We start from the raw sequence: 24,016 nt of genomic DNA on the forward strand, positions 1-24,016 counted from the left end.
GTAACAAGGAGGTTAGATTAGTTTAGAGCCTCTTATCTAGCAGTTTGACGTCAGTAACAAGGAGGTTAGTTTAGTTCTGAGCCTCTTATCTAGCAGTTTGACGTCAGTAACAAGGAGGTTAGTTTAGTTCTGAGCCTCTTATCTAGCAGTTTGACGTCAGTAACAAGGAGGTTAGTTTAGTTTAGAGCCTCTTATCTAGCAGTTTGACGTCAGTAACAAGGAGGTTAGTTTAGTTCTGAACCTCTTATCTAGCAGTTTGACGTCAGTAACAAGGAGGTTCGTTTAGTTCTGAGCCTCTTATCTAGCAGTTTGACGTCAGTAACAAGGAGGTTAGTTTAGTTCTGAGCCTCTTATCTAGCAGTTTGACGTCAGTAACAAGGAGGTTAGTTTAGTTCTGAGCCTCTTATCTAGCAGTTTGACGTCAGTAACAAGGAGGTTAGTTTAGTTCTGAGCCTCTTATCTAGCAGTTTGACGTCAGTAACAAGGAGGTTAGTTTAGTTTAGAGCCTCTTATCTAGCAGTTTGACGTCAGTAACAAGGAGGTTAGTTTAGTTCTGAGCCTCTTATCTAGCAGTTTGACGTCAGTAACAAGGAGGTTAGTTTAGTTCTGAGCCTCTTATCTAGCAGTTTGACGTCAGTAACAAGGAGGTTAGTTTAGTTTAGAGCCTCTTATCTAGCAGTTTGACGTCAGTAACAAGGAGGTTAGTTTAGTTCTGAGCCTCTTATCTAGCAGTTTGACGTCAGTAACAAGGAGGTTAGTTTAGAGCCTCTTATCTAGCAGTTTGACGTCAGTAACAAGGAGGTTAGTTTAGTTCTGAGCCTCTTATCTAGCAGTTTGACGTCAGTAACAAGGAGGTTCGTTTAGTTCTGAGCCTCTTATCTAGCAGTTTGACGTCAGTAACAAGGAGGTTAGATTAGTTTAGAGCCTCTTATCTAGCAGTTTGACGTCAGTAACAAGGGGGTTAGTTTAGTTTAGAGCCTCTTATCTAGCAGTTTGACGTCAGTAACAAGGAGGTTAGTTTAGTTTAGAGCCTCTTATCTAGCAGTTTGACGTCAGTAACAAGGAGGTTAGTTTAGTTTAGAGCCTCTTATCTAGCAGTTTGACGTCAGTAACAACGAGGTTAGTTTAGTTTAGAGCCTCTTTTTTTTTTTTTTTTTTTTTTAACTTTGACCAGTCAGCTGGTTCTTTTAGCGTTTATCGCTTTTTCTGGTCAAGCATGACCGACAGAAACAGATTGAATGGGGTATAGATCGGGGGAAAGACACTGAGAAAATACGGCGAGTCCGGGAGTCGAACTCGTGTACCCCAGATCCGTGACGCGCACGGTTGTCCCCGACGCCGAAATAGCGTCCGAGGTACGCGGTGAGCTACTGGAGCTCCCCTAGTTTAGAGCCTCTTATCTAGCAGTTTGACGTCAGTAACAAGGAGGTTAGATTAGTTTAGAGCCTCTTATCTAGCAGTTTGACGTCAGTAACAAGGAGGTTAGTTTAGTTTAGAGCCTCTTATCTAGCAGTTTGACGTCAGTAACAAGGAGGTTAGTTTAGTTTAGAGCCTCTTATCTAGCAGTTTGACGTCAGTAACAAGGAGGTTAGTTTAGTTTAGAGCCTCTTATCTAGCAGTTTGACGTCAGTAACAAGGAGGTTAGATTAGTTTAGAGCCTCTTATCTAGCAGTTTGACGTCAGTAACAAGGAGGTTAGATTAGTTTAGAGCCTCTTATCTAGCAGTTTGACGTCAGTAACAAGGAGGTTAGTTTAGTTTAGAGCCTCTTATCTAGCAGTTTGACGTCAGTAACAAGGAGGTTAGTTTAGTTTAGAGCCTCTTATCTAGCAGTTTGACGTCAGTAACAAGGAGGTTAGTTTAGTTTAGAGCCTCTTATCTAGCAGTTTGACGTCAGTAACAAGGAGGTTAGTTTAGTTTAGAGTCTCTTATCTAGCAGTTTGACGTCAGTAACAAGGAGGTTAGATTAGTTTAGAGTCTCTTATCTAGCAGTTTGACGTCAGTAACAAGGAGGTTAGTTTAGTTTAGAGCCTCTTATCTAGCAGTTTGACGTCAGTAACAAGGAGGTTAGTTTAGTTCTGAGCCTCTTATCTAGCAGTTTGACATCAGTAACAAGGAGGTTCGTTTAGTTCTGAGCCTCTTATCTAGCAGTTTGACGTCAGTAACAAGGAGGTTAGTTTAGTTCTGAGCCTCTTATCTAGCAGTTTGACGTCAGTAACAAGGAGGTTAGTTTAGTTTAGAGCCTCTTATCTAGCAGTTTGACGTCAGTAACAAGGAGGTTAGTTTAGTTTAGAGCCTCTTATCTAGCAGTTTGACGTCAGTAACAAGGAGGTTAGTTTAGTTCTGAGCCTCTTATCTAGCAGTTTGACGTCAGTAACAAGGAGGTTCGTTTAGTTCTGAGCCTCTTATCTAGCAGTTTGACGTCAGTAACAAGGAGGTTAGTTTAGTTCTGAGCCTCTTATCTAGCAGTTTGATGTCAGTAACAAGGAGGTTAGTTTAGTTCTGAGCCTCTTATCTAGCAGTTTGACGTCAGTAACAAGGAGGTTAGATTAGTTTAGAGCCTCTTATCTAGCAGTTTGACGTCAGTAACAAGGAGGTTAGTTTAGTTTAGAGCCTCTTATCTAGCAGTTTGACGTCAGTAACAAGGAGGTTAGTTTAGTTTAGAGCCTCTTATCTAGCAGTTTGACGTCAGTAACAAGGAGGTTAGTTTAGTTCTGAACCTCTTATCTAGCAGTTTGACGTCAGTAACAAGGAGGTTAGTTTAGTTCTGAGCCTCTTATCTAGCAGTTTGACGTCAGTAACAAGGAGGTTAGTTTAGTTTAGAGCCTCTTATCTAGCAGTTTGACGTCAGTAACCAGGAGGTTAGTTTAGTTTAGAGCCTCTTATCTAGCAGTTTGACGTCAGTAACAAGGAGGTTCGTTTAGTTCTGAGCCTCTTATCTAGCAGTTTGACGTCAGTAACAAGGTTAGTTTAGTTTAGAGCCTCTTATCTAGCAGTTTGACGTCAGTAACAAGGAGGTTAGTTTAGTTTAGAGCCTCTTATCTAGCAGTTTGACGTCAGTAACAAGGAGGTTAGTTTAGTTCTGAGCCTCTTATCTAGCAGTTTGACGTCAGTAACAAGGAGGTTAGTTTAGTTCTGAGCCTCTTATCTAGCAGTTTGACGTCAGTAACAAGGAGGTTAGTTTAGTTCTGAGCCTCTTATCTAGCAGTTTGACGTCAGTAACAAGGAGGTTAGATTAGTTTAGAGCCTCTTATCTAGCAGTTTGACGTCAGTAACAAGGAGGTTAGTTTAGTTCTGAGCCTCTTATCTAGCAGTTTGACGTCAGTAACAAGGAGGTTAGTTTAGTTCTGAGCCTCTTATCTAGCAGTTTGACGTCAGTAACAAGGAGGTTAGTTTAGTTTAGAGCCTCTTATCTAGCAGTTTGACGTCAGTAACAAGGAGGTTAGTTTAGTTCTGAACCTCTTATCTAGCAGTTTGACGTCAGTAACAAGGAGGTTCGTTTAGTTCTGAGCCTCTTATCTAGCAGTTTGACGTCAGTAACAAGGAGGTTAGTTTAGTTCTGAGCCTCTTATCTAGCAGTTTGACGTCAGTAACAAGGAGGTTAGTTTAGTTCTGAGCCTCTTATCTAGCAGTTTGACGTCAGTAACAAGGAGGTTAGTTTAGTTCTGAGCCTCTTATCTAGCAGTTTGACGTCAGTAACAAGGAGGTTAGTTTAGTTTAGAGCCTCTTATCTAGCAGTTTGACGTCAGTAACAAGGAGGTTAGTTTAGTTCTGAGCCTCTTATCTAGCAGTTTGACGTCAGTAACAAGGAGGTTAGTTTAGTTCTGAGCCTCTTATCTAGCAGTTTGACGTCAGTAACAAGGAGGTTAGTTTAGTTTAGAGCCTCTTATCTAGCAGTTTGACGTCAGTAACAAGGAGGTTAGTTTAGTTCTGAGCCTCTTATCTAGCAGTTTGACGTCAGTAACAAGGAGGTTAGTTTAGAGCCTCTTATCTAGCAGTTTGACGTCAGTAACAAGGAGGTTAGTTTAGTTCTGAGCCTCTTATCTAGCAGTTTGACGTCAGTAACAAGGAGGTTCGTTTAGTTCTGAGCCTCTTATCTAGCAGTTTGACGTCAGTAACAAGGAGGTTAGATTAGTTTAGAGCCTCTTATCTAGCAGTTTGACGTCAGTAACAAGGGGGTTAGTTTAGAGCCTCTTATCTAGCAGTTTGACGTCAGTAACAAGGAGGTTAGTTTAGTTTAGAGCCTCTTATCTAGCAGTTTGACGTCAGTAACAAGGAGGTTAGTTTAGTTTAGAGCCTCTTATCTAGCAGTTTGACGTCAGTAACAACGAGGTTAGTTTAGTTTAGAGCCTCTTTTTTTTTTTTTTTTTTTTTTAACTTTGACCAGTCAGCTGGTTCTTTTAGCGTTTATCGCTTTTTCTGGTCAAGCATGACCGACAGAAACAGATTGAATGGGGTATAGATCGGGGGAAAGACACTGAGAAAATACGGCGAGTCCGGGAGTCGAACTCGTGTACCCCAGATCCGTGACGCGCACGGTTGTCCCCGACGCCGAAATAGCGTCCGAGGTACGCGGTGAGCTACTGGAGCTCCCCTAGTTTAGAGCCTCTTATCTAGCAGTTTGACGTCAGTAACAAGGAGGTTAGATTAGTTTAGAGCCTCTTATCTAGCAGTTTGACGTCAGTAACAAGGAGGTTAGTTTAGTTTAGAGCCTCTTATCTAGCAGTTTGACGTCAGTAACAAGGAGGTTAGTTTAGTTTAGAGCCTCTTATCTAGCAGTTTGACGTCAATAACAAGGAGGTTAGATTAGTTTAGAGCCTCTTATCTAGCAGTTTGACGTCAGTAACAAGGAGGTTAGATTAGTTTAGAGCCTCTTATCTAGCAGTTTGACGTCAGTAACAAGGAGGTTAGTTTAGTTTAGAGCCTCTTATCTAGCAGTTTGACGTCAGTAACAAGGAGGTTAGTTTAGTTTAGAGCCTCTTATCTAGCAGTTTGACGTCAGTAACAAGGAGGTTAGTTTAGTTTAGAGCCTCTTATCTAGCAGTTTGACGTCAGTAACAAGGAGGTTAGTTTAGTTTAGAGCCTCTTATCTAGCAGTTTGACGTCAGTAACAAGGAGGTTAGTTTAGTTTAGAGCCTCTTATCTAGCAGTTTGACGTCAGTAACAAGGAGGTTAGTTTAGTTTAGAGCCTCTTATCTAGCAGTTTGACGTCAGTAACAAGGAGGTTAGATTAGTTTAGAGCCTCTTATCTAGCAGTTTGACGTCAGTAACAAGGGGGTTAGTTTAGTTTAGAGCCTCTTATCTAGCAGTTTGACGTCAGTAACAAGGAGGTTAGTTTAGTTTAGAGCCTCTTATCTAGCAGTTTGACGTCAGTAACAAGGAGGTTAGATTAGTTTAGAGCCTCTTATCTAGCAGTTTGACGTCAGTAACAAGGAGGTTAGTTTAGTTTAGAGCCTCTTATCTAGCAGTTTGACGTCAGTAACAAGGAGGTTAGTTTAGTTTAGAGCCTCTTATCTAGCAGTTTGACGTCAGTAACAAGGAGGTTAGATTAGTTTAGAGCCTCTTATCTAGCAGTTTGACGTCAGTAACAAGGAGGTTAGTTTAGTTTAGAGCCTCTTATCTAGCAGTTTGACGTCAGTAACAAGGAGGTTAGATTAGTTTAGAGCCTCTTATCTAGCAGTTTGACGTCAGTAACAAGGAGGTTAGTTTAGTTTAGAGCCTCTTATCTAGCAGTTTGACGTCAGTAACAAGGAGGTTAGTTTAGTTCTGAGCCTCTTATCTAGCAGTTTGACGTCAGTAACAAGGAGGTTAGTTTAGTTCTGAGCCTCTTATCTAGCAGTTTGACGTCAGTAACAAGGAGGTTAGTTTAGTTCTGAGCCTCTTATCTAGCAGTTTGATGTCAGTAACAAGGTTAGTTTAGTTTAGAGCCTCTTATCTAGCAGTTTGACGTCAGTAACAAGGAGGTTAGTTTAGTTCTGAGCCTCTTATCTAGCAGTTTGACGTCAGTAACAAGGAGGTTAGTTTAGTTTAGAGCCTCTTATCTAGCAGTTTGACGTCAGTAACAAGGAGGGTAGATTAGTTTAGAGCCTCTTATCTAGCAGTTTGACGTCAGTAACAAGGAGGTTAGTTTAGTTTAGAGCCTCTTATCTAGCAGTTTGACGTCAGTAACAAGGAGGTTAGTTTAGTTTAGAGCCTCTTATCTAGCAGTTTGACGTCAGTAACAAGGAGGTTAGTTTAGTTCTGAGCCTCTTATCTAGCAGTTTGACGTCAGTAACAAGGAGGTTAGTTTAGTTTAGAGCCTCTTATCTAGCAGTTTGACGTCAGTAACAAGGAGGTTAGTTTAGTTTAGAGCCTCTTATCTAGCAGTTTGACGTCAGTAACAAGGAGGTTAGTTTAGTTCTGAACCTCTTATCTAGCAGTTTGACGTCAGTAACAAGGAGGTTAGTTTAGTTCTGAGCCTCTTATCTAGCAGTTTGACGTCAGTAACAAGGAGGTTAGTTTAGTTTAGAGCCTCTTATCTAGCAGTTTGACGTCAGTAACAAGGGGGTTAGTTTAGTTTAGAGCCTCTTATCTAGCAGTTTGACGTCAGTAACAAGGAGGTTAGTTTAGTTTAGAGCCTCTTATCTAGCAGTTTGACGTCAGTAACAAGGAGGTTAGTTTAGTTTAGAGCCTCTTATCTAGCAGTTTGACGTCAGTAACAAGGAGGTTCGTTTAGTTCTGAGCCTCTTATCTAGCAGTTTGACGTCAGTAACAAGGAGGTTAGATTAGTTTAGAGCCTCTTATCTAGCAGTTTGACGTCAGTAACAAGGAGGTTAGTTTAGTTCTGAGCCTCTTATCTAGCAGTTTGACGTCATTAACAAGGAGGTTCGTTTAGTTCTGAGCCTCTTATCTAGCAGTTTGACGTCAGTAACAAGGAGGTTAGTTTAGTTCTGAGCCTCTTATCTAGCAGTTTGACGTCAGTAACAACGAGGTTAGTTTAGTTCTGAGCCTCTTATCTAGCAGTTTGACGTCAGTAACAAGGAGGTTAGTTTAGTTTAGAGCCTCTTATCTAGCAGTTTGACGTCAGTAACAAGGAGGTTAGTTTAGTTTAGAGCCTCTTATCTAGCAGTTTGACGTCAGTAACAAGGAGGTTAGTTTAGTTTAGAGCCTCTTATCTAGCAGTTTGACGTCAGTAACAAGGAGGTTAGTTTAGTTTAGAGCCTCTTATCTAGCAGTTTGACGTCAGTAACAAGGAGGTTAGTTTAGTTCTGAGCCTCTTATCTAGCAGTTTGACGTCAGTAACAAGGAGGTTAGATTAGTTTAGAGCCTCTTATCTAGCAGTTTGACGTCAGTAACAAGGAGGTTAGTTTAGTTTAGAGCCTCTTATCTAGCAGTTTGACGTCAGTAACAAGGAGGTTAGTTTAGTTCTGAGCCTCTTATCTAGCAGTTTGACGTCAGTAACAAGGAGGTTAGTTTAGTTCTGAGCCTCTTATCTAGCAGTTTGACGTCAGTAACAAGGAGGTTAGTTTAGTTCTGAGCCTCTTATCTAGCAGTTTGACGTCAGTAACAAGGAGGTTAGTTTAGTTTAGAGCCTCTTATCTAGCAGTTTGACGTCAGTAACAAGGAGGTTAGTTTAGTTTAGAGCCTCTTATCTAGCAGTTTGACGTCAGTAACAAGGAGGTTAGTTTAGTTCTGAGCCTCTTATCGAGCAGTTTGACGTCAGTAACAAGGGGGTTAGTTTAGTTTAGAGCCTCTTATCTAGCAGTTTGACGTCAGTAACAAGGGGGTTAGTTTAGTTTAGAGCCTCTTATCTAGCAGTTTGACGTCAGTAACAAGGAGGTTAGTTTAGTTTAGAGCCTCTTATCTAGCAGTTTGACGTCAGTAACAAGGAGGTTAGTTTAGTTCTGAGTCTCTTATCTAGCAGTTTGACGTCAGTAACAAGGAGGTTAGTTTAGTTTAGAGCCTCTTATCTAGCAGTTTGACGTCAGTAACAAGGAGGTTAGTTTAGTTTAGAGCCTCTTATCTAGCAGTTTGACGTCAGTAACAAGGAGGTTAGTTTAGTTCTGAGCCTCTTATCTAGCAGTTTGACGTCAGTAACAAGGGGGTTAGTTTAGTTCTGAGCCTCTTATCTAGCAGTTTGACGTCAGTAACAAGGAGGTTAGTTTAGTTCTGAGCCTCTTATCTAGCAGTTTGACGTCAGTAACAAGGAGGTTAGTTTAGTTTAGAGCCTCTTATCTAGCAGTTTGACGTCAGTAACAAGGGGGTTAGTTTAGTTTAGAGCCTCTTATCTAGCAGTTTGATGTCAGTAACAAGGAGGTTAAATTAGTTCTGAGCCTCTTATCTAGCAGTTTGACGTCAGTAACAAGGAGGTTAGTTTAGTTCTGAGCCTCTTATCTAGCAGTTTGACGTCAGTAACAAGGAGGTTAGTTTAGTTTAGAGCCTCTTATCTAGCAGTTTGACGTCAGTAACAAGGAGGTTAGTTTAGTTCTGAACCTCTTATCTAGCAGTTTGACGTCAGTAACAAGGAGGTTAGATTAGTTTAGAGCCTCTTATCTAGCAGTTTGACGTCAGTAACAAGGAGGTTAGTTTAGTTCTGAGCCTCTTATCTAGCAGTTTGACGTCAGTAACAAGGAGGTTAGTTTAGTTTAGAGCCTCTTATCTAGCAGTTTGACGTCAGTAACAAGGAGGTTAGTTTAGTTTAGAGCCTCTTATCTAGCAGTTTGACGTCAGTAACAAGGAGGTTAGTTTAGTTCTGAGCCTCTTATCTAGCAGTTTGACGTCAGTAACAAGGAGGTTAGTTTAGTTTAGAGCCTCTTATCTAGCAGTTTGACGTCAGTAACAAGGAGGTTAGTTTAGTTTAGAGCCTCTTATCTAGCAGTTTGACGTCAGTAACAAGGAGGTTAGTTTAGTTTAGAGCCTCTTATCTAGCAGTTTGACGTCAGTAACAAGGAGGTTAGTTTAGTTTAGAGCCTCTTATCTAGCAGTTTGACGTCAGTAACAAGGAGGTTAGTTTAGTTTAGAGCCTCTTATCTAGCAGTTTGACGTCAGTAACAAGGAGGTTAGTTTAGTTTAGAGCCTCTTATCTAGCAGTTTGACGTCAGTAACAAGGAGGTTAGTTTAGTTTAGAGCCTCTTATCTAGCAGTTTGACGTCAGTAACAAGGAGGTTAGATTAGTTTAGAGCCTCTTATCTAGCAGTTTGACGTCAGTAACAAGGAGGTTAGTTTAGTTTAGAGCCTCTTATCTAGCAGTTTGACGTCAGTAACAAGGAGGTTAGTTTAGTTTAGAGCCTCTTATCTAGCAGTTTGACGTCAGTAACAAGGGGGTTAGTTTAGTTCTGAGCCTCTTATCTAGCAGTTTGACGTCAGTAACAAGGGGGTTAGTTTAGTTTAGAGCCTCTTATCTAGCAGTTTGACGTCAGTAACAAGGAGGTTAGTTTAGTTTAGAGCCTCTTATCTAGCAGTTTGACGTCAGTAACAAGGAGGTTAGTTTAGTTCTGAGTCTCTTATCTAGCAGTTTGACGTCAGTAACAAGGTTAGTTTAGAGCCTCTTATCTAGCAGTTTGACGTCAGTAACAAGGAGGTTAGTTTAGTTTAGAGCCTCTTATCTAGCAGTTTGACGTCAGTAACAAGGAGGTTAGTTTAGTTCTGAGCCTCTTATCTAGCAGTTTGACGTCAGTAACAAGGGGGTTAGTTTAGTTCTGAGCCTCTTATCTAGCAGTTTGACGTCAGTAACAAGGAGGTTAGTTTAGTTCTGAGCCTCTTATCTAGCAGTTTGACGTCAGTAACAAGGAGGTTAGTTTAGTTTAGAGCCTCTTATCTAGCAGTTTGACGTCAGTAACAAGGGGGTTAGTTTAGTTTAGAGCCTCTTATCTAGCAGTTTGACGTCAGTAACAAGGAGGTTAGATTAGTTCTGAGCCTCTTATCTAGCAGTTTGACGTCAGTAACAAGGAGGTTAGTTTAGTTCTGAGCCTCTTATCTAGCAGTTTGACGTCAGTAACAAGGAGGTTAGTTTAGTTTAGAGCCTCTTATCTAGCAGTTTGACGTCAGTAACAAGGAGGTTAGTTTAGTTCTGAACCTCTTATCTAGCAGTTTGACGTCAGTAACAAGGAGGTTAGATTAGTTTAGAGCCTCTTATCTAGCAGTTTGACGTCAGTAACAAGGAGGTTAGTTTAGTTCTGAACCTCTTATCTAGCAGTTTGACGTCAGTAACAAGGAGGTTAGATTAGTTCTGAGCCTCTTATCTAGCAGTTTGACGTCAGTAACAAGGAGGTTAGTTTAGTTCTGAGCCTCTTATCTAGCAGTTTGACGTCAGTAACAAGGAGGTTAGTTTAGTTTAGAGCCTCTTATCTAGCAGTTTGACGTCAGTAACAAGGAGGTTAGTTTAGTTTAGAGCCTCTTATCTAGCAGTTTGACGTCAGTAACAAGGAGGTTAGTTTAGTTCTGAGCCTCTTATCTAGCAGTTTGACGTCAGTAACAAGGAGGTTAGTTTAGTTTAGAGCCTCTTATCTAGCAGTTTGACGTCAGTAACAAGGAGGTTAGTTTAGTTTAGAGCCTCTTATCTAGCAGTTTGACGTCAGTAACAAGGAGGTTAGTTTAGTTTAGAGCCTCTTATCTAGCAGTTTGACGTCAGTAACAAGGAGGTTAGTTTAGTTTAGAGCCTCTTATCTAGCAGTTTGACGTCAGTAACAAGGAGGTTAGTTTAGTTTAGAGCCTCTTATCTAGCAGTTTGACGTCAGTAACAAGGAGGTTAGTTTAGTTTAGAGCCTCTTATCTAGCAGTTTGACGTCAGTAACAAGGAGGTTAGATTAGTTTAGAGCCTCTTATCTAGCAGTTTGACGTCAGTAACAAGGAGGTTAGTTTAGTTTAGAGCCTCTTATCTAGCAGTTTGACGTCAGTAACAAGGAGGTTAGTTTAGTTTAGAGCCTCTTATCTAGCAGTTTGACGTCAGTAACAAGGGGGTTAGTTTAGTTCTGAGCCTCTTATCTAGCAGTTTGACGTCAGTAACAAGGAGGTTAGATTAGTTTAGAGCCTCTTATCTAGCAGTTTGACGTCAGTAACAAGGGGGTTAGTTTAGTTCTGAGCCTCTTATCTAGCAGTTTGACGTCAGTAACAAGGAGGTTAGTTTAGTTTAGAGCCTCTTATCTAGCAGTTTGACGTCAGTAACAAGGAGGTTCGTTTAGTTCTGAGCCTCTTATCTAGCAGTTTGACGTCAGTAACAAGGAGGTTAGTTTAGTTCTGAGCCTCTTATCTAGCAGTTTGACGTCAGTAACAAGGAGGTTAGATTAGTTCTGAGCCTCTTATCTAGCAGTTTGACGTCAGTAACAAGGAGGTTAGTTTAGTTTAGAGCCTCTTATCTAGCAGTTTGACGTCAGTAACAAGGAGGTTAGATTAGTTCTGAGCCTCTTATCTAGCAGTTTGACGTCAGTAACAAGGAGGTTAGTTTAGTTTAGAGCCTCTTATCTAGCAGTTTGACGTCAGTAACAAGGAGGTTAGTTTAGTTTAGAGCCTCTTATCTAGCAGTTTGACGTCAGTAACAAGGAGGTTAGTTTAGTTCTGAGCCTCTTATCTAGCAGTTTGACGTCAGTAACAAGGAGGTTAGTTTAGTTCTGAGCCTCTTATCTAGCAGTTTGACGTCAGTAACAAGGAGGTTAGTTTAGTTTAGAGCCTCTTATCTAGCAGTTTGACGTCAGTAACAAGGAGGTTAGTTTAGTTCTGAGCCTCTTATCTAGCAGTTTGACGTCAGTAACAAGGAGGTTAGATTAGTTTAGAGCCTCTTATCTAGCAGTTTGACGTCAGTAACAAGGAGGTTAGTTTAGTTTAGAGCCTCTTATCTAGCAGTTTGACATCAGTAACAAGGAGGTTAGTTTAGTTTAGAGCCTCTTATCTAGCAGTTTGACGTCAGTAACAAGGAGGTTAGTTTAGTTCTGAGCCTCTTATCTAGCAGTTTGACGTCAGTAACAAGGAGGTTAGTTTAGTTTAGAGCCTCTTATCTAGCAGTTTGACGTCAGTAACAAGGAGGTTAGTTTAGTTCTGAGCCTCTTATCTAGCAGTTTGACGTCAGTAACAAGGAGGTTAGTTTAGTTTAGAGCCTCTTATCTAGCAGTTTGACATCAGTAACAAGGAGGTTAGATTAGTTTAGTTAGGACCTACAGCGGTAGTAGAGCCAGGGTTAGAGCAACATGCTGCAGAGCAGCAGTGGACCTCCAGTGGTAGTAGAGCCAGGGTTAGAGCAACATTCTGCAGAGCAGCAGTGTACCTCCAGTGGTAGTAGAGCCAGGGTTAGAGCAACATGCTGCAGAGCAGCAGTGGACCTCCAGCGGTAGTAGAGCCAGGGTTAGAGCAACATGCTGCAGAGCAGCAGTGGACCTCCAGCGGTAGTAGAGCCAGGGTTAGAGCAACATGCTGCAGAGCAGCAGTGGACCTCCAGCGGTAGTAGAGCCAGGGTTAGAGCGACATGCTGCAGAGCAGCAGTGGACCTCCAGCGGTAGTAGAGCCAGGGTTAGAGCAACATGCTGCAGAGCAGCAGTGGACCTCCAGTGGTAGTAGAGCCAGGGTTAGAGCAACATGCTGCAGAGCAGCAGTGGACCTCCAGTGGTAGTAGAGCCAGGGTTAGAGCAACATGCTGCAGAGCAGCAGTGGACCTCCAGTGGTAGTAGAGCCAGGGTTAGAGCAACATGCTGCAGAGCAGCAGTGGACCTCCAGCGGTAGTAGAGCCAGGGTTAGAGCAACATGCTGCAGAGCAGCAGTGGACCTCCAGCGGTAGTAGAGCCAGGGTTAGAGCAACATGCTGCAGAGCAGCAGTGGACCTCCAGTGGTAGTAGAGCCAGGGTTAGAGCAACATGCTGCAGAGCAGCAGTGGACCTCCAGTGGTAGTAGAGCCAGGGTTAGAGCAACATGCTGCAGAGCAGCAGTGGACCTCCAGCGGTAGTAGAGCCAGGTTAGAGCAACATGCTGCAGAGCAGCAGTGGACCTCCAGTGGTAGTAGAGCCAGGGTTAGAGCAACATGCTGCAGAGCAGCAGTGTACCTCCAGTGGTAGTAGAGCCAGGGTTAGAGCAACATGCTGCAGAGCAGCAGTGGACCTCCAGCGGTAGTAGAGCCAGGGTTAGAGCAACATGCTGCAGAGCAGCAGTGGACCTCCAGTGGTAGTAGAGCCAGGGTTAGAGCAACATGCTGCAGAGCAGCAGTGGACCTCCAGTGGTAGTAGAGCCAGGGTTAGAGCAACATGCTGCAGAGCAGCAGTGGACCTCCAGTGGTAGTAGAGCCAGGGTTAGAGCAACATGCTGCAGAGCAGCAGTGGACCTCCAGTGGTAGTAGAGCCAGGGTTAGAGCAACATGCTGCAGAGCAGCAGTGGACCTCCAGTGGTAGTAGAGCCAGGGTTAGAGCAACATGCTGCAGAGCAGCAGTGGACCTCCAGTGGTAGTAGAGCCAGGGTTAGAGCAACATGCTGCAGAGCAGCAGTGGACCTCCAGTGGTAGTAGAGCCAGGGTTAGAGCAACATGCTGCAGAGCAGCAGTGGACCTCCAGTGGTAGTATAGCCAGGGTTAGAGCAACATGCTGCAGAGCAGCAGTGGACCTCCAGTGGTAGTAGAGCCAGGGTTAGAGCAACATGCTGCAGAGCAGCAGTGGACCTCCAGTGGTAGTAGAGCCAGGGTTAGAGCAACATGCTGCAGAGCAGCAGTGGACCTCCAGCGGTAGTAGAGCCAGGGTTAGAGCAACATGCTGCAGAGCAGCAGTGGACCTCCAGTGGTAGTAGAGCCAGGGTTGGAGCAACATGCTGCAGAGCAGCAGTGGACCTCCAGTGGTAGTAGAGCCAGGGTTAGAGCAACATGCTGCAGAGCAGCAGTGGACCTCCAGTGGTAGTAGAGCCAGGGTTAGAGCAACATGCTGCAGAGCAGCAGTGGACCTCCAGTGGTAGTAGAGCCAGGTTAGAGCAACATGCTGCAGAGCAGCAGTGGACCTCCAGTGGTAGTAGAGCCAGGGTTAGAGCAACATGCTGCAGAGCAGCAGTGGACCTCCAGTGGTAGTAGAGCCAGGGTTAGAGCAACATGCTGCAGAGCAGCAGTGGACCTCCAGTGGTAGTAGAGCCAGGGTTAGAGCAACATGCTGCAGAGCAGCAGTGGACCTCCAGTGGTAGTAGAGCCAGGGTTAGAGCAACATGCTGCAGAGCAGCAGTGGACCTCCAGTGGTAGTAGAGCCAGGGTTAGAGCAACATGCTGCAGAGCAGCAGTGGACCTCCAGTGGTAGTAGAGCCAGGTTAGAGCAACATGCTGCAGAGCAGCAGTGGACCTCCAGTGGTAGTAGAGCCAGGGTTAGAGCAACATGCTGCAGAGCAGCAGTGGACCTCCAGTGGTAGTAGAGCCAGGGTTAGAGCGACATGCTGCAGAGCAGCAGTGGACCTCCAGTGGTAGTAGAGCCAGGGTTAGAGCAACATGCTGCAGAGCAGCAGTTGACCTCCAGTGGTAGTAGAGCCAGGGTTAGAGCAACATGCTGCAGAGCAGCAGTGGACCTCCAGTGGTAGTAGAGCCAGGGTTAGAGCAACATGCTGCAGAGCAGCAGTGGACCTCCAGTGGTAGTAGAGCCAGGGTTAGAGAAACATGCTGCAGAGCAGCAGTGGACCTCCAGTGGTAGTAGAGCCAGGGTTAGAGCAACATGCTGCAGAGCAGCAGTGGATCTCCAGTGGTAGTAGAGCCAGGTTAGAGCAACATGCTGCAGAGCAGCAGTGGACCTCCAGTGGTAGTAGAGCCAGGGTTAGAGCAACATGCTGCAGAGCAGCAGTGGACCTCCAGTGGTAGTAGAGCCAGGTTAGAGCAACATGCTGCAGAGCAGCAGTGGACCTCCAGTGGTAGTAGAGCCAGGGTTAGAGAAACATGCTGCAGAGCAGGTCTGCAGTTTAAACAGCACCTTGAACAGCTCGTCTTAGACCTCGTGAAGAAGGCAACTGCACTGAGTTCACTTGAGCTTTACGTTGGAAAACAAAATAGCCTCTTATTATCTTACTCTTAAGTCTTATATCTTAATATCATTGAAGATAAAAAACATGTCTCAGGGTTCCCACACCAAGCCTGATGTTAACATGCACTACTTCAACCACCGAATACTCCTCCCTGTTGTGTTGTTTTCAAGCTCAGCAGTTCTAGAAAGAGATGGATTGGTTTCCAATGACAGTAAAGTGGCCACACAAAGTATAGGAAATGGATGATGATCATCATTGAAATCATTCGTTTTCAATCTTTCTTGTGTCAACGACCCCCATGTGATGAGACACCAGAGACTCCCATCTGAGAAGATACATGTTGTTAAATATGATTTATGATGTCGGGGAGGTTGCGACCCTCTCTGCGCCGCCCCCCCATATCCCTGTCTCCGGCTGTCTCGGAGCGATGACCGGAGTGTTGAACGTCCCGTGATTAAGACGGGGAGGACGCGACCCTCTTTGCGTCGCCCCTGTGCCTCAAATAGATTCGCTATCAGCTCTATCTTTCATCTCTCAAAATGTTCAGTTGCTATCGCTATCAGCTCTATTTTTAATCTTTCAAAATGTTCAGTTGCTATTGCATGCACTCATCTGTGTTTCACTACACACTTGAGTGCATGCTTACCACTGTCAGTCTGCAACACTACTATCACCGACATCTAAGAAGGGAGATCCCCCCTTGAATGGCCCTTCTAAGGTTTCTCGCCTCCACACTGCCTGTGGAGCATTTTTCCCTATCGTTAGGTTTTAGTGAGTTTTTCCTTACCTTCGCGTGGGGTATGTCTGGGAGTGCTTGCATTCTATTATTTATTTGCATTTATTTAAAATTTGTTGGACCTTATGGTGTTCTTGTTTTGTTCTTGATTCATTGTGATGTTTCTTCTTGACTTGTTTAAAGAAGACGTGTCCGGCCCATGGGGACATTAACGTGTGTTGTCGGGCCTTACAAATAAATGTGATTTGATTTGATTTAATCTCTCAGAATGTTCTGATATTTCAGGACTTCTACAGAGAATTTTACCATATTTCCACAACTTTCCCTGTCCAGAATGACACCTTTCAAAACCCCACGATATTCCAGAGATTGGACAACCTGGTGGAAACCCTGACATCTGCCCTGACGAGTCGAGACTTAACCCTCCAACCACTGCACCCATGATGACGAGTGGAGACTCCTCCCTAACCCTAACCTAGGGCTGGGCGATATGGCAAAAAATCATATCGCGATAACGATATGATAATGTTATCATATTTCTCGATATCGATAATTATCGAAATTGTTATAAGTATAAAAAAATAAATAAATGTGAACAGATGTATGTTTATTTTGCAGCAATTCTTTGTTGTTGCCGCCATCTTTAGTGTTACATCCCCTCACACTCCAGTTCTCAGGCTGCAGCTGGTTTAAAAGCGAAAGTAAACCGGCTTCTCTGCTGGCTGTGGCTCCAGGGGAGTTGAACAGTTCTGGCTCTGCTAGTTTATTTTTGATCTTTTGGCACTTTTTTGGTGGACAAACCACCGCACATGTGCACCGTGACTCGTGACTGGAGTCTAGCTCTGCTAGCACACATAGCCTACTGTGTACAGACGGTTTCAAACTGTATTTTAAATTAGAAAGCAAACAAAATAAATGGACAAGAGATAAATAAATCTCAATTTGGTCAGTATTGTCATTTGGACAAGCAAAGCCATTACTTTATGTTGCAGGCAAGAAAGACAAGTCTGTCCACTGTCTCTGGTTTTAAAACTGCCCTGTTGCAGGTAAAAAAAAAAAAAAAAAAAATTATATATAAAAAAAGAAAGAAAATCGATATCGATTATTAAAATATATCGCGATATTTACCGTTATCGTTATATCGCCCAGCCCTACCCTAACCCTCCAACCACTGCACCCATAATGACGAGCAGCACAAACAGGCAACAAGACAAGGAACAAGGACACGAGTTCATCCTAAACACAACAACCACTCAAACCTTCAGACTTCCCCTCCTCATCCTCCTCCTCCTCCCTCCCCTCTTCTCAACGAAGGGCAGACAAAAGAAAGAAAGAGGGATGGACAAAAGAGATGGAGAGACATAAAAATGGAGACATTGGAGAAATCATATAACATGAGAATGGTGAGGGACATGGGGAGGAACAAGACAGACACTTTGAAGATGCTATAGATAACATTCGGCCACTAGATGGTGCTATAGATAACATTCGGCCACTAGATGGTGCTATAGATAACATTCGGCCACTAGATGGTGCTATAGATAACATTCGGCCACTAGATGGTGCTATAGATAACATTCGCCCACTAGATGGTGCTATAGATAACATTCGGCCACTAGATGGTGCTATAGATAACATTCGGCCACTAGATGGTGCTATAGATAACATCTGGCCACTAGATGGTGCTATAGATAACATTCGGCCAATAGATGGTGCTATATATAACATTCGGCCACTAGATGGTGCTATAGATAACATTCGACCTAGATGGTGCTATAGATAACATTTGGCCACTAGATGGTGCTATAGATAACATTCGGCCACTAGATGGTGCAATAGATAACATTCGGCCACTAGATGGTGCTATAGATAACATTCGGCCACTAGATGGTGCTATAGATAACATTTGGCCACTAGATGGTGCTATAGATAACAGTCGGCCACTCGATGGTGCTATAGATCAGTGGTTCCCAAACTTTTTCTTAATGCGGACCACTAGATTGTTATCAAGAACTTTTGCGGACCACCTCGTATGCAAACAGTAAAAATAAATTAACATCAAAGGTATATATAAAGTAGTAGTGTAAAAATGATGGACACTGGGTGTACTGTGTAATATGACCAGGTCAGTAGTGTGTGTGTCTCTCACTGCTGTCGTCGTCCCCCTGCTCTGCGTTGGCGTATGTCCGCAGGAACTCAGCGAAGGCCCCGTCTCGGGCCATCAGCTCCAGGTAGGAGCCCATCTCCGTGATCTCCCCCTCCACCAGCACCAGGATCAGGTCAACCTGGGGGAGGTAGCCCAGGCCGTGGGTCACCAGCACACGCGTCTGAGGACACAGCGGCATACAGAACAATAGTATGTGAACACTTGAGGGGTTAATGGAGCTCTGGGGATACTGGGCTACCGGGCTGCGTCTATATACATCCAGAACAGCGCTGCCAGGATCCTGATGAGAGTCCGTAAACACGATCACATAACCCCCATCCTTCACTCACTACACTGGCTCCCCGTCTCATCCCGGATCAACTACAAAATCCTTACGATCACCCATAACTGCATAAACGGACACGCACCCCTCTACCTTCAGGAACTCATCACTCCACAATCCTTCACCCGCACCCTCAGATCCGCAGGTAGCCTGCTCCTTCAGGTCCCCAATACCCGGCTCTGCACCATGGGTGACCGAGCCTTCTGCACGGCTGCACCACGCCTGTGGAACAGCCTCCCCATCCAGCTGAGGGCACCACAGAGCCTGGACTCTTTTAAAGCAGGCCTGAAAACCTATCTGTTCAAAAAGGCCTTTGACTGTTAGCTTTTTATTTAAATTTTATTGCGCTTTGTTTTTAAATTGTCTGTTTATACTATGTTTTTAATTAACTATGTTCTATTTTTATTCTGTATTTTATTTTATTTGTTTTACTAATAACTATTTTATTCTATTTTTTTAACTGTTTTAACCATGTAGTGTAGCACTTTGGGATCCCAGCGAACAAAAAGTGCATTACAAATCCAATCTATTATTATTATTATTATTATTATATTAAAGGCAGCCCAAGAGTGCTTCCGCATTGGCGTTTTGCGCTCTGATTGGCCGAGCGAGCGCATGCGCATGAGCCGCGACACTCTCCTCTAGCCAGGAATCGAAACTCCGTTTAAGCTCCAGAGAGCGAGGCTGAAAATCCACAGTTCTTGCCCCGCTGATGGAGCCGAATCCCGGATCCGAGTTTTCTGATGAATACCCCCAAAATATGGAGGTCCCGAACGCAATTAAGTATTGATTACGCCGTAACAAATCATTAAAAAAATATACCGTTAACTGGAGTATGTTGTTTCTTTACATATATGTTGGATTAGAGAATTGGTTTGTCATGACAATGGCAGTGACATGATGGGAATAATCGGATGCGTTAAACAGCACATCAATTAATTTAATATAACAGTCCGGTTCTGTGTTTGTGAACAACTAACTTTAGGTTAGTTTAACGTGTCCGTGTCGATTAGCCCCACCGTTCATTGTAAACAATGATGTCTGTTGTTGTAGCCACCGGGTAAATCGCGATTTTTCATTGGATTGTCATGACAAACCAATTCTCTAATCCAACATATATGTAAAGAAACAACATACTCCAGTTAACGGTATATTTTTTTAATGATTTGTTACGGCGTAATCAATACTTAATTGCGTTCGGGACCTCCATATTTTGGGGGTATTCATCAGAAAACTCGGATCCGGGATTCGGCTCCATCAGTGGGGCAAGAACTGTGGATTTTCAGCCTGGCTCTCTGGAGCTTAAACGGAGTTTCGATTCCTGGCTAGAGGAGAGCGTCGCGGCTCATGCGCATGCGCTCGCTCGGCCAATCAGAGCGCAAAACGCCACTCTTGGGCTGCCTTTAATATAGACGCTACCGGGCTCTCATAGCCAGACCACCTTACCCTGTCCTTGAGCGCCCCCTGGGGGCCGATGACCTTACCCTGTCCTTGAGCGCCCCCTGGGGGCCGATGACCTTACCCTGTCCTTGAGCGCCCCCTGGGGGCCGATGACCTTACCCTGTCCTTGAGCGCCCCCTGGGGGCCGATGACCTTACCCTGTCCTTGAGCGCCCCCTGGGGGCCGATGACCTTACCCTGTCCTTGAGCGCCCCCTGGGGGCCGATGACCTTACCCTGTCCTTGAGCGCCCCCTGGGGGCCGATGACCTTACCCTGTCCTTGAGCGCCCCCTGGGGGCCGATGACCTTACCCTGTCCTTGAGCGCCCCCTGGGGGCCGATGACCTTACCCTGTCCTTGAGCGCCCCCTGGGGGCCGATGACCTTACCCTGTCCTTGAGCGCCCCCTGGGGGCCGATGACCTTACCCTGTCCTTGAGCGCCCCCTGGGGGCCGATGACCTTACCCTGTCCTTGAGCGCCCCCTGGGGGCCGATGACCTTACCCTGTCCTTGAGCGCCCCCTGGGGGCCGATGACCTTACCCTGTCCTTGAGCGCCCCCTGGGGGCCGATGACCTTACCCTGTCCTTGAGCGCCCCCTGGGGGCCGATGACCTTACCCTGTCCTTGAGCGCCCCCTGGGGGCCGATGACCTTACCCTGTCCTTGAGCGCCCCCTGGGGGCCGATGACCTTACCCTGTCCTTGAGCGCCCCCTGGGGGCCGATGACCTTACCCTATCCTTGAGCGCCCCCTGGGGGCCGATGACCTTACCCTGTCCTTGAGCGCCCCCTGGGGGCCGATGACCTTGTCGAAGATGTGCTTCCCCACGTGCGCGTCCACAGCAGAGAGCGGGTCGTCCAGCAGGTAGACGGCAGCGTTACAGTAGACGGCCCGGGCCAGGCTCACCCTCTGCTTCTGCCCCCCCGACAGGTTCACTCCCTGGGGGGGAAGGGGGGGAGAGGGGGAGAGAGAGGGAGCGAGGGAGAGAGGGGGAGGGAGATAGAGAGAGAGAGAGGGGGAGAGGGAGATAAAGAGCAGTGTTGCAGTGCTGGTATAACTCGGTATAACGGCGTTATACCTCGCTCACTGAGGCTGAAGTACGCGCAATCGCTTTTTACATGGCATTATCCAACCGGACTCCCGGAGAAGCATGCAGCTGCAGAGCCGCAGAGCCAGCGGCGCTCTCTGGGCCGCGCGCTGACGGCCGCGCTGTGAGGCAATAGTATCCAGCTGCAGGACGAGAGCAGCCAAAAAAAACTGTGCATGCGCATGCGCGTGGAGCGTTTGACCTACTGTCAATTTGCCACTTCACCACTGATAAAGAGGGAGAGAGAGAGAGGGAGAGAGAGAGAGAGAGAGGGAGAGAGAGAGAGAGAGAGAGAGAGAGAGAGAGAGAGAGAGAGGGAGAGAGGGAGAGAGGGAGAGAGAGAGAGAGAGAGAGAGAGAGAGAGAGAGAGAGAGAGGGGGAGATAAAGAGGGAGAGAGAGAGAGAGAGAGAGAGAGAGAGAGAGGGAGAGCTTGTAATGTTAAAGGGGACATGCATTATAAATGGCTTTTTTCTGTGTTTAGCATGGTTTTATAGTAATAGGGGTTAGTATCAATGGGTCTGTGTCTCTAATTACCATTTTGACTCATCAGTCTAGGCTCGAGTTCACGAGATCTTCCCTCACTCAACTAAGCTGTTCTGGCGGCTAGGTGGTGTAGTGGGCAAGGCGCTCGCCACCAACGCTGGAGACGCTGGGTTCGAGCCCAGCTCTCGGTGTTGCTACCAGCTTGGCTGGTCGCTCATACTAACACAATTGGCAGTGTTAGGGGTGGGAAAGCTGGTGGGTGGGTCCTGGACGTTGTGGACAGCGACCCCTACAGTTCGGTCGGGGCGCCTGCACAGCGAGGGAAGATCTGGAGGGAGGTAGTGTGACCTTCCACACGTTACACTCTCCCAGTGAGAATCTGAGCTGCCAGGCTGGCTGCCGGCTGGCTGCACATGCGTCGGAGGAAAGCATGTGACAGTCTCCGGCCTCCCGGACCAACAGTAGAGGGGGGTGCGCAACAACCAGGAAGGGGGTTGGGAATTGGCATAACGACTAACAGTGGGATGGGAGAAGAATCGGAAAAAAGGAAGGGGAAAAAAGATAATAAAAAAATTATAAAAAACTAAGCTGTTCTGATTTGACGGTATTGTCGACGTGAATAGGGTACTGATTTGCATAACTAACGCCCCCTCTATGGTTGACAGCGACAGCAGAGCGAGTGGAAAATCTTTTTTTTTTATCCACTTTTTCAAATTTTTTAATTTTTCTCCAATCCCCATTTTCGCCTGGTCAAACAGAGCGAGGCAGATCGTGTAACCCGACACTTCCTCAAACGAGAAAGTGCTGGACTGCGACTCTGCGAGGGAGAGAGAGAGAGAGAGGGAGAGATAGAGAGATAGAGATAGAGAGGGAGAGATAGAGAGGGAGAGCTAGAGAGGGAGAGATAGAGACGGGGGAGAGATAGAGAGAGAGAGATAGAGAGGGAGAGATGGAGAGGGGGAGATATAGAGGGAGAGATGGAGAGGGGGAGAGAGAGAGGGGGAGATAGAGAGGGAGATGGAGAGGGGGAGATGGAGAGGGGGAGAGAGAGAGGGGGAGAGAGAGAGAGGGGGAGATAGAGAGGGAGAGATGGAGAGAGGGAGAGAGAGAGGGGGAGAGAGAGGGGGCCCCGTCTTCTCTCACACACGCAGCGTGTACACAGTGCTCCGTGCCTCCGTGTGTCCCTCTCCCTCTCGCAGTCCAGCACCAGCATATCACTGTAATATATTTGCGTATGCTCCCACGCGCACGCCTGTATTCCGAACCGTACAATAATAATCACAGGGGTATATATTGTCATTTGAAACAAGTTACCAATGCATTGTCCCGTGGGATTATGCCCCCCCGCTGCAAAATTAATTAGTATCCCCCTCAATCTCTCTCTATCTCTCTCTGTGCCAGTCGCAGACTGTGTGGATGACTGTCACTCAGAGTGCTTATGGGCGGAGCCAGGCCAACACAGCCTGAAATCCAAAGTGAGAAAAATGTGGCTTTTGAATACTTGATTAGAAATATAAAACAATAGGGCGGTTAGGTGGCCGAGCGAGATTGCGTTCGTCACCAACCCCGGAGCTGTGAGCTGGATTCGCCTGTTCGAATCCAGCTCACAGCTCCGGGGTTGTCACCAGCTTGGCTGGCCGTCTGCACTAATACAATTGGCAGTATTAGAGGGTGGGAGAAGCTGGCGGGGTGGGTCCGGGTCGTTGTAAACAGCGACTCCTACAGTTCGGTCGGGGCGCCTGCTAAGCGCGGATAGGACTTGAGGGGGATAGTGTGGTCCTCCCACACGCTACGCCCTCTCGATGAGAATCCGCGCTGCCAGGTGAAAAGAAGCGGTGATTGGCTGGACGTGTGTCGGAGGAAGCACGTGGTAGCCTCCACTCTCCCAGATGATCTGACTGTGGGGGGTAAGTGCGCAGCGACCAGGAAGGGACTGGGAATTGGCATACGACTAACATTGGGATGGGAGAAAATCGGAGGAAAATGGAGGGGGAAAAAGATCAAAAAAATAAAATAAAAATAAAATAAAACAAAGGGGCGGTCAGGTGGCGTAGCGGAGATTGCGCTCGTCACCAACGCAGGAGATGCTGGGTTCGAGCCGTTGCCACCAGCTTGGCAGGCCGTTCACACTAATACAATTGGCAGTATTAGGGGGTGGGGAAGCTGGCGGGTGGGAAGCTGGCGTTGTGGAAAGCGACGCCTACAGGTCAGGTATCTCCTCTCTCAGTGTCTCCAGGTCAGTGAGTAGCTACCTCTCTCCTCTCTCAGTGTCTCCAGGTCAGTGAGTAGCTACCTTCTCTCCTCTCAGTGTCTCCAGGTCAGTGAGTAGCTACCTTCTCTCCTCTCTCAGTGTCTCCAGGTCAGTGAGTAGCTACCTTCTCTCCTCTCAGTGTCTCCAGGTCAGTGAGTAGCTACCTTCTCTCCTCTCAGTGTCTCCAGGTCAGTGAGTAGCTACCTTCTCTCCTCTCAGTGTCTCCAGGTCAGTGAGTAGCTACCTTCTCTCCTCTCTCAGTGTCTCCAGGTCAGTGAGTAGCTACCTTCTCTCCTCTCAGTGTCTCCAGGTCAGTGAGTAGCTACCTTCTCTCCTCTCAGTGTCTCCAGGTCAGTGAGTAGCTACCTTCTCTCCTCTCTCAGTGTCTCCAGGTCAGTGAGTAGCTACCTTCTCTCCTCTGTGTCTCCAGGTCAATGAGTAGCTACCTTCTCTCCTCTCAGTGTCTCCAGGTCAGTGAGTAGCTACCTTCTCTCCTCTCTCAGTGTCTCCAGGTCAGTGAGTAGCTACCTTCTCTCCTCTCAGTGTCTCCAGGTCAGTGAGTAGCTACCTTCTCTCCTCTCAGTGTCTCCAGGTCAGTGAGT

General features: G+C 46.0%; 1 protein-coding gene across 1 annotated transcript in view; it reads right to left on the minus strand.

Moving 5' to 3' along the window:
• The window catches only part of abcc1 (ATP binding cassette subfamily C member 1 (ABCC1 blood group)), a gene marked incomplete at its 3' end in the record, with an annotated part of 263,456 nt that overhangs the window by 86,292 nt on the left and 153,148 nt on the right, over window positions 1-24,016 (minus strand). Inside the window, exons 18-19 of the mRNA XM_084326017.1 lie at window positions 20,364-20,531; window positions 17,818-17,995 (exon numbers count right to left, since the gene is read on the minus strand). Coding sequence (XP_084182143.1) covers window positions 17,818-17,995; window positions 20,364-20,531 — 346 coding nt within the window. The remainder of the gene's footprint in view (window positions 1-17,817; window positions 17,996-20,363; window positions 20,532-24,016) is intronic.

This window comes from Notolepis coatsorum, assembly GCF_963971535.1.
Source record: "Notolepis coatsorum genome assembly, chromosome: 12".
NCBI classification, from domain to species: domain Eukaryota; kingdom Metazoa; phylum Chordata; class Actinopteri; order Aulopiformes; family Paralepididae; genus Notolepis; species Notolepis coatsorum.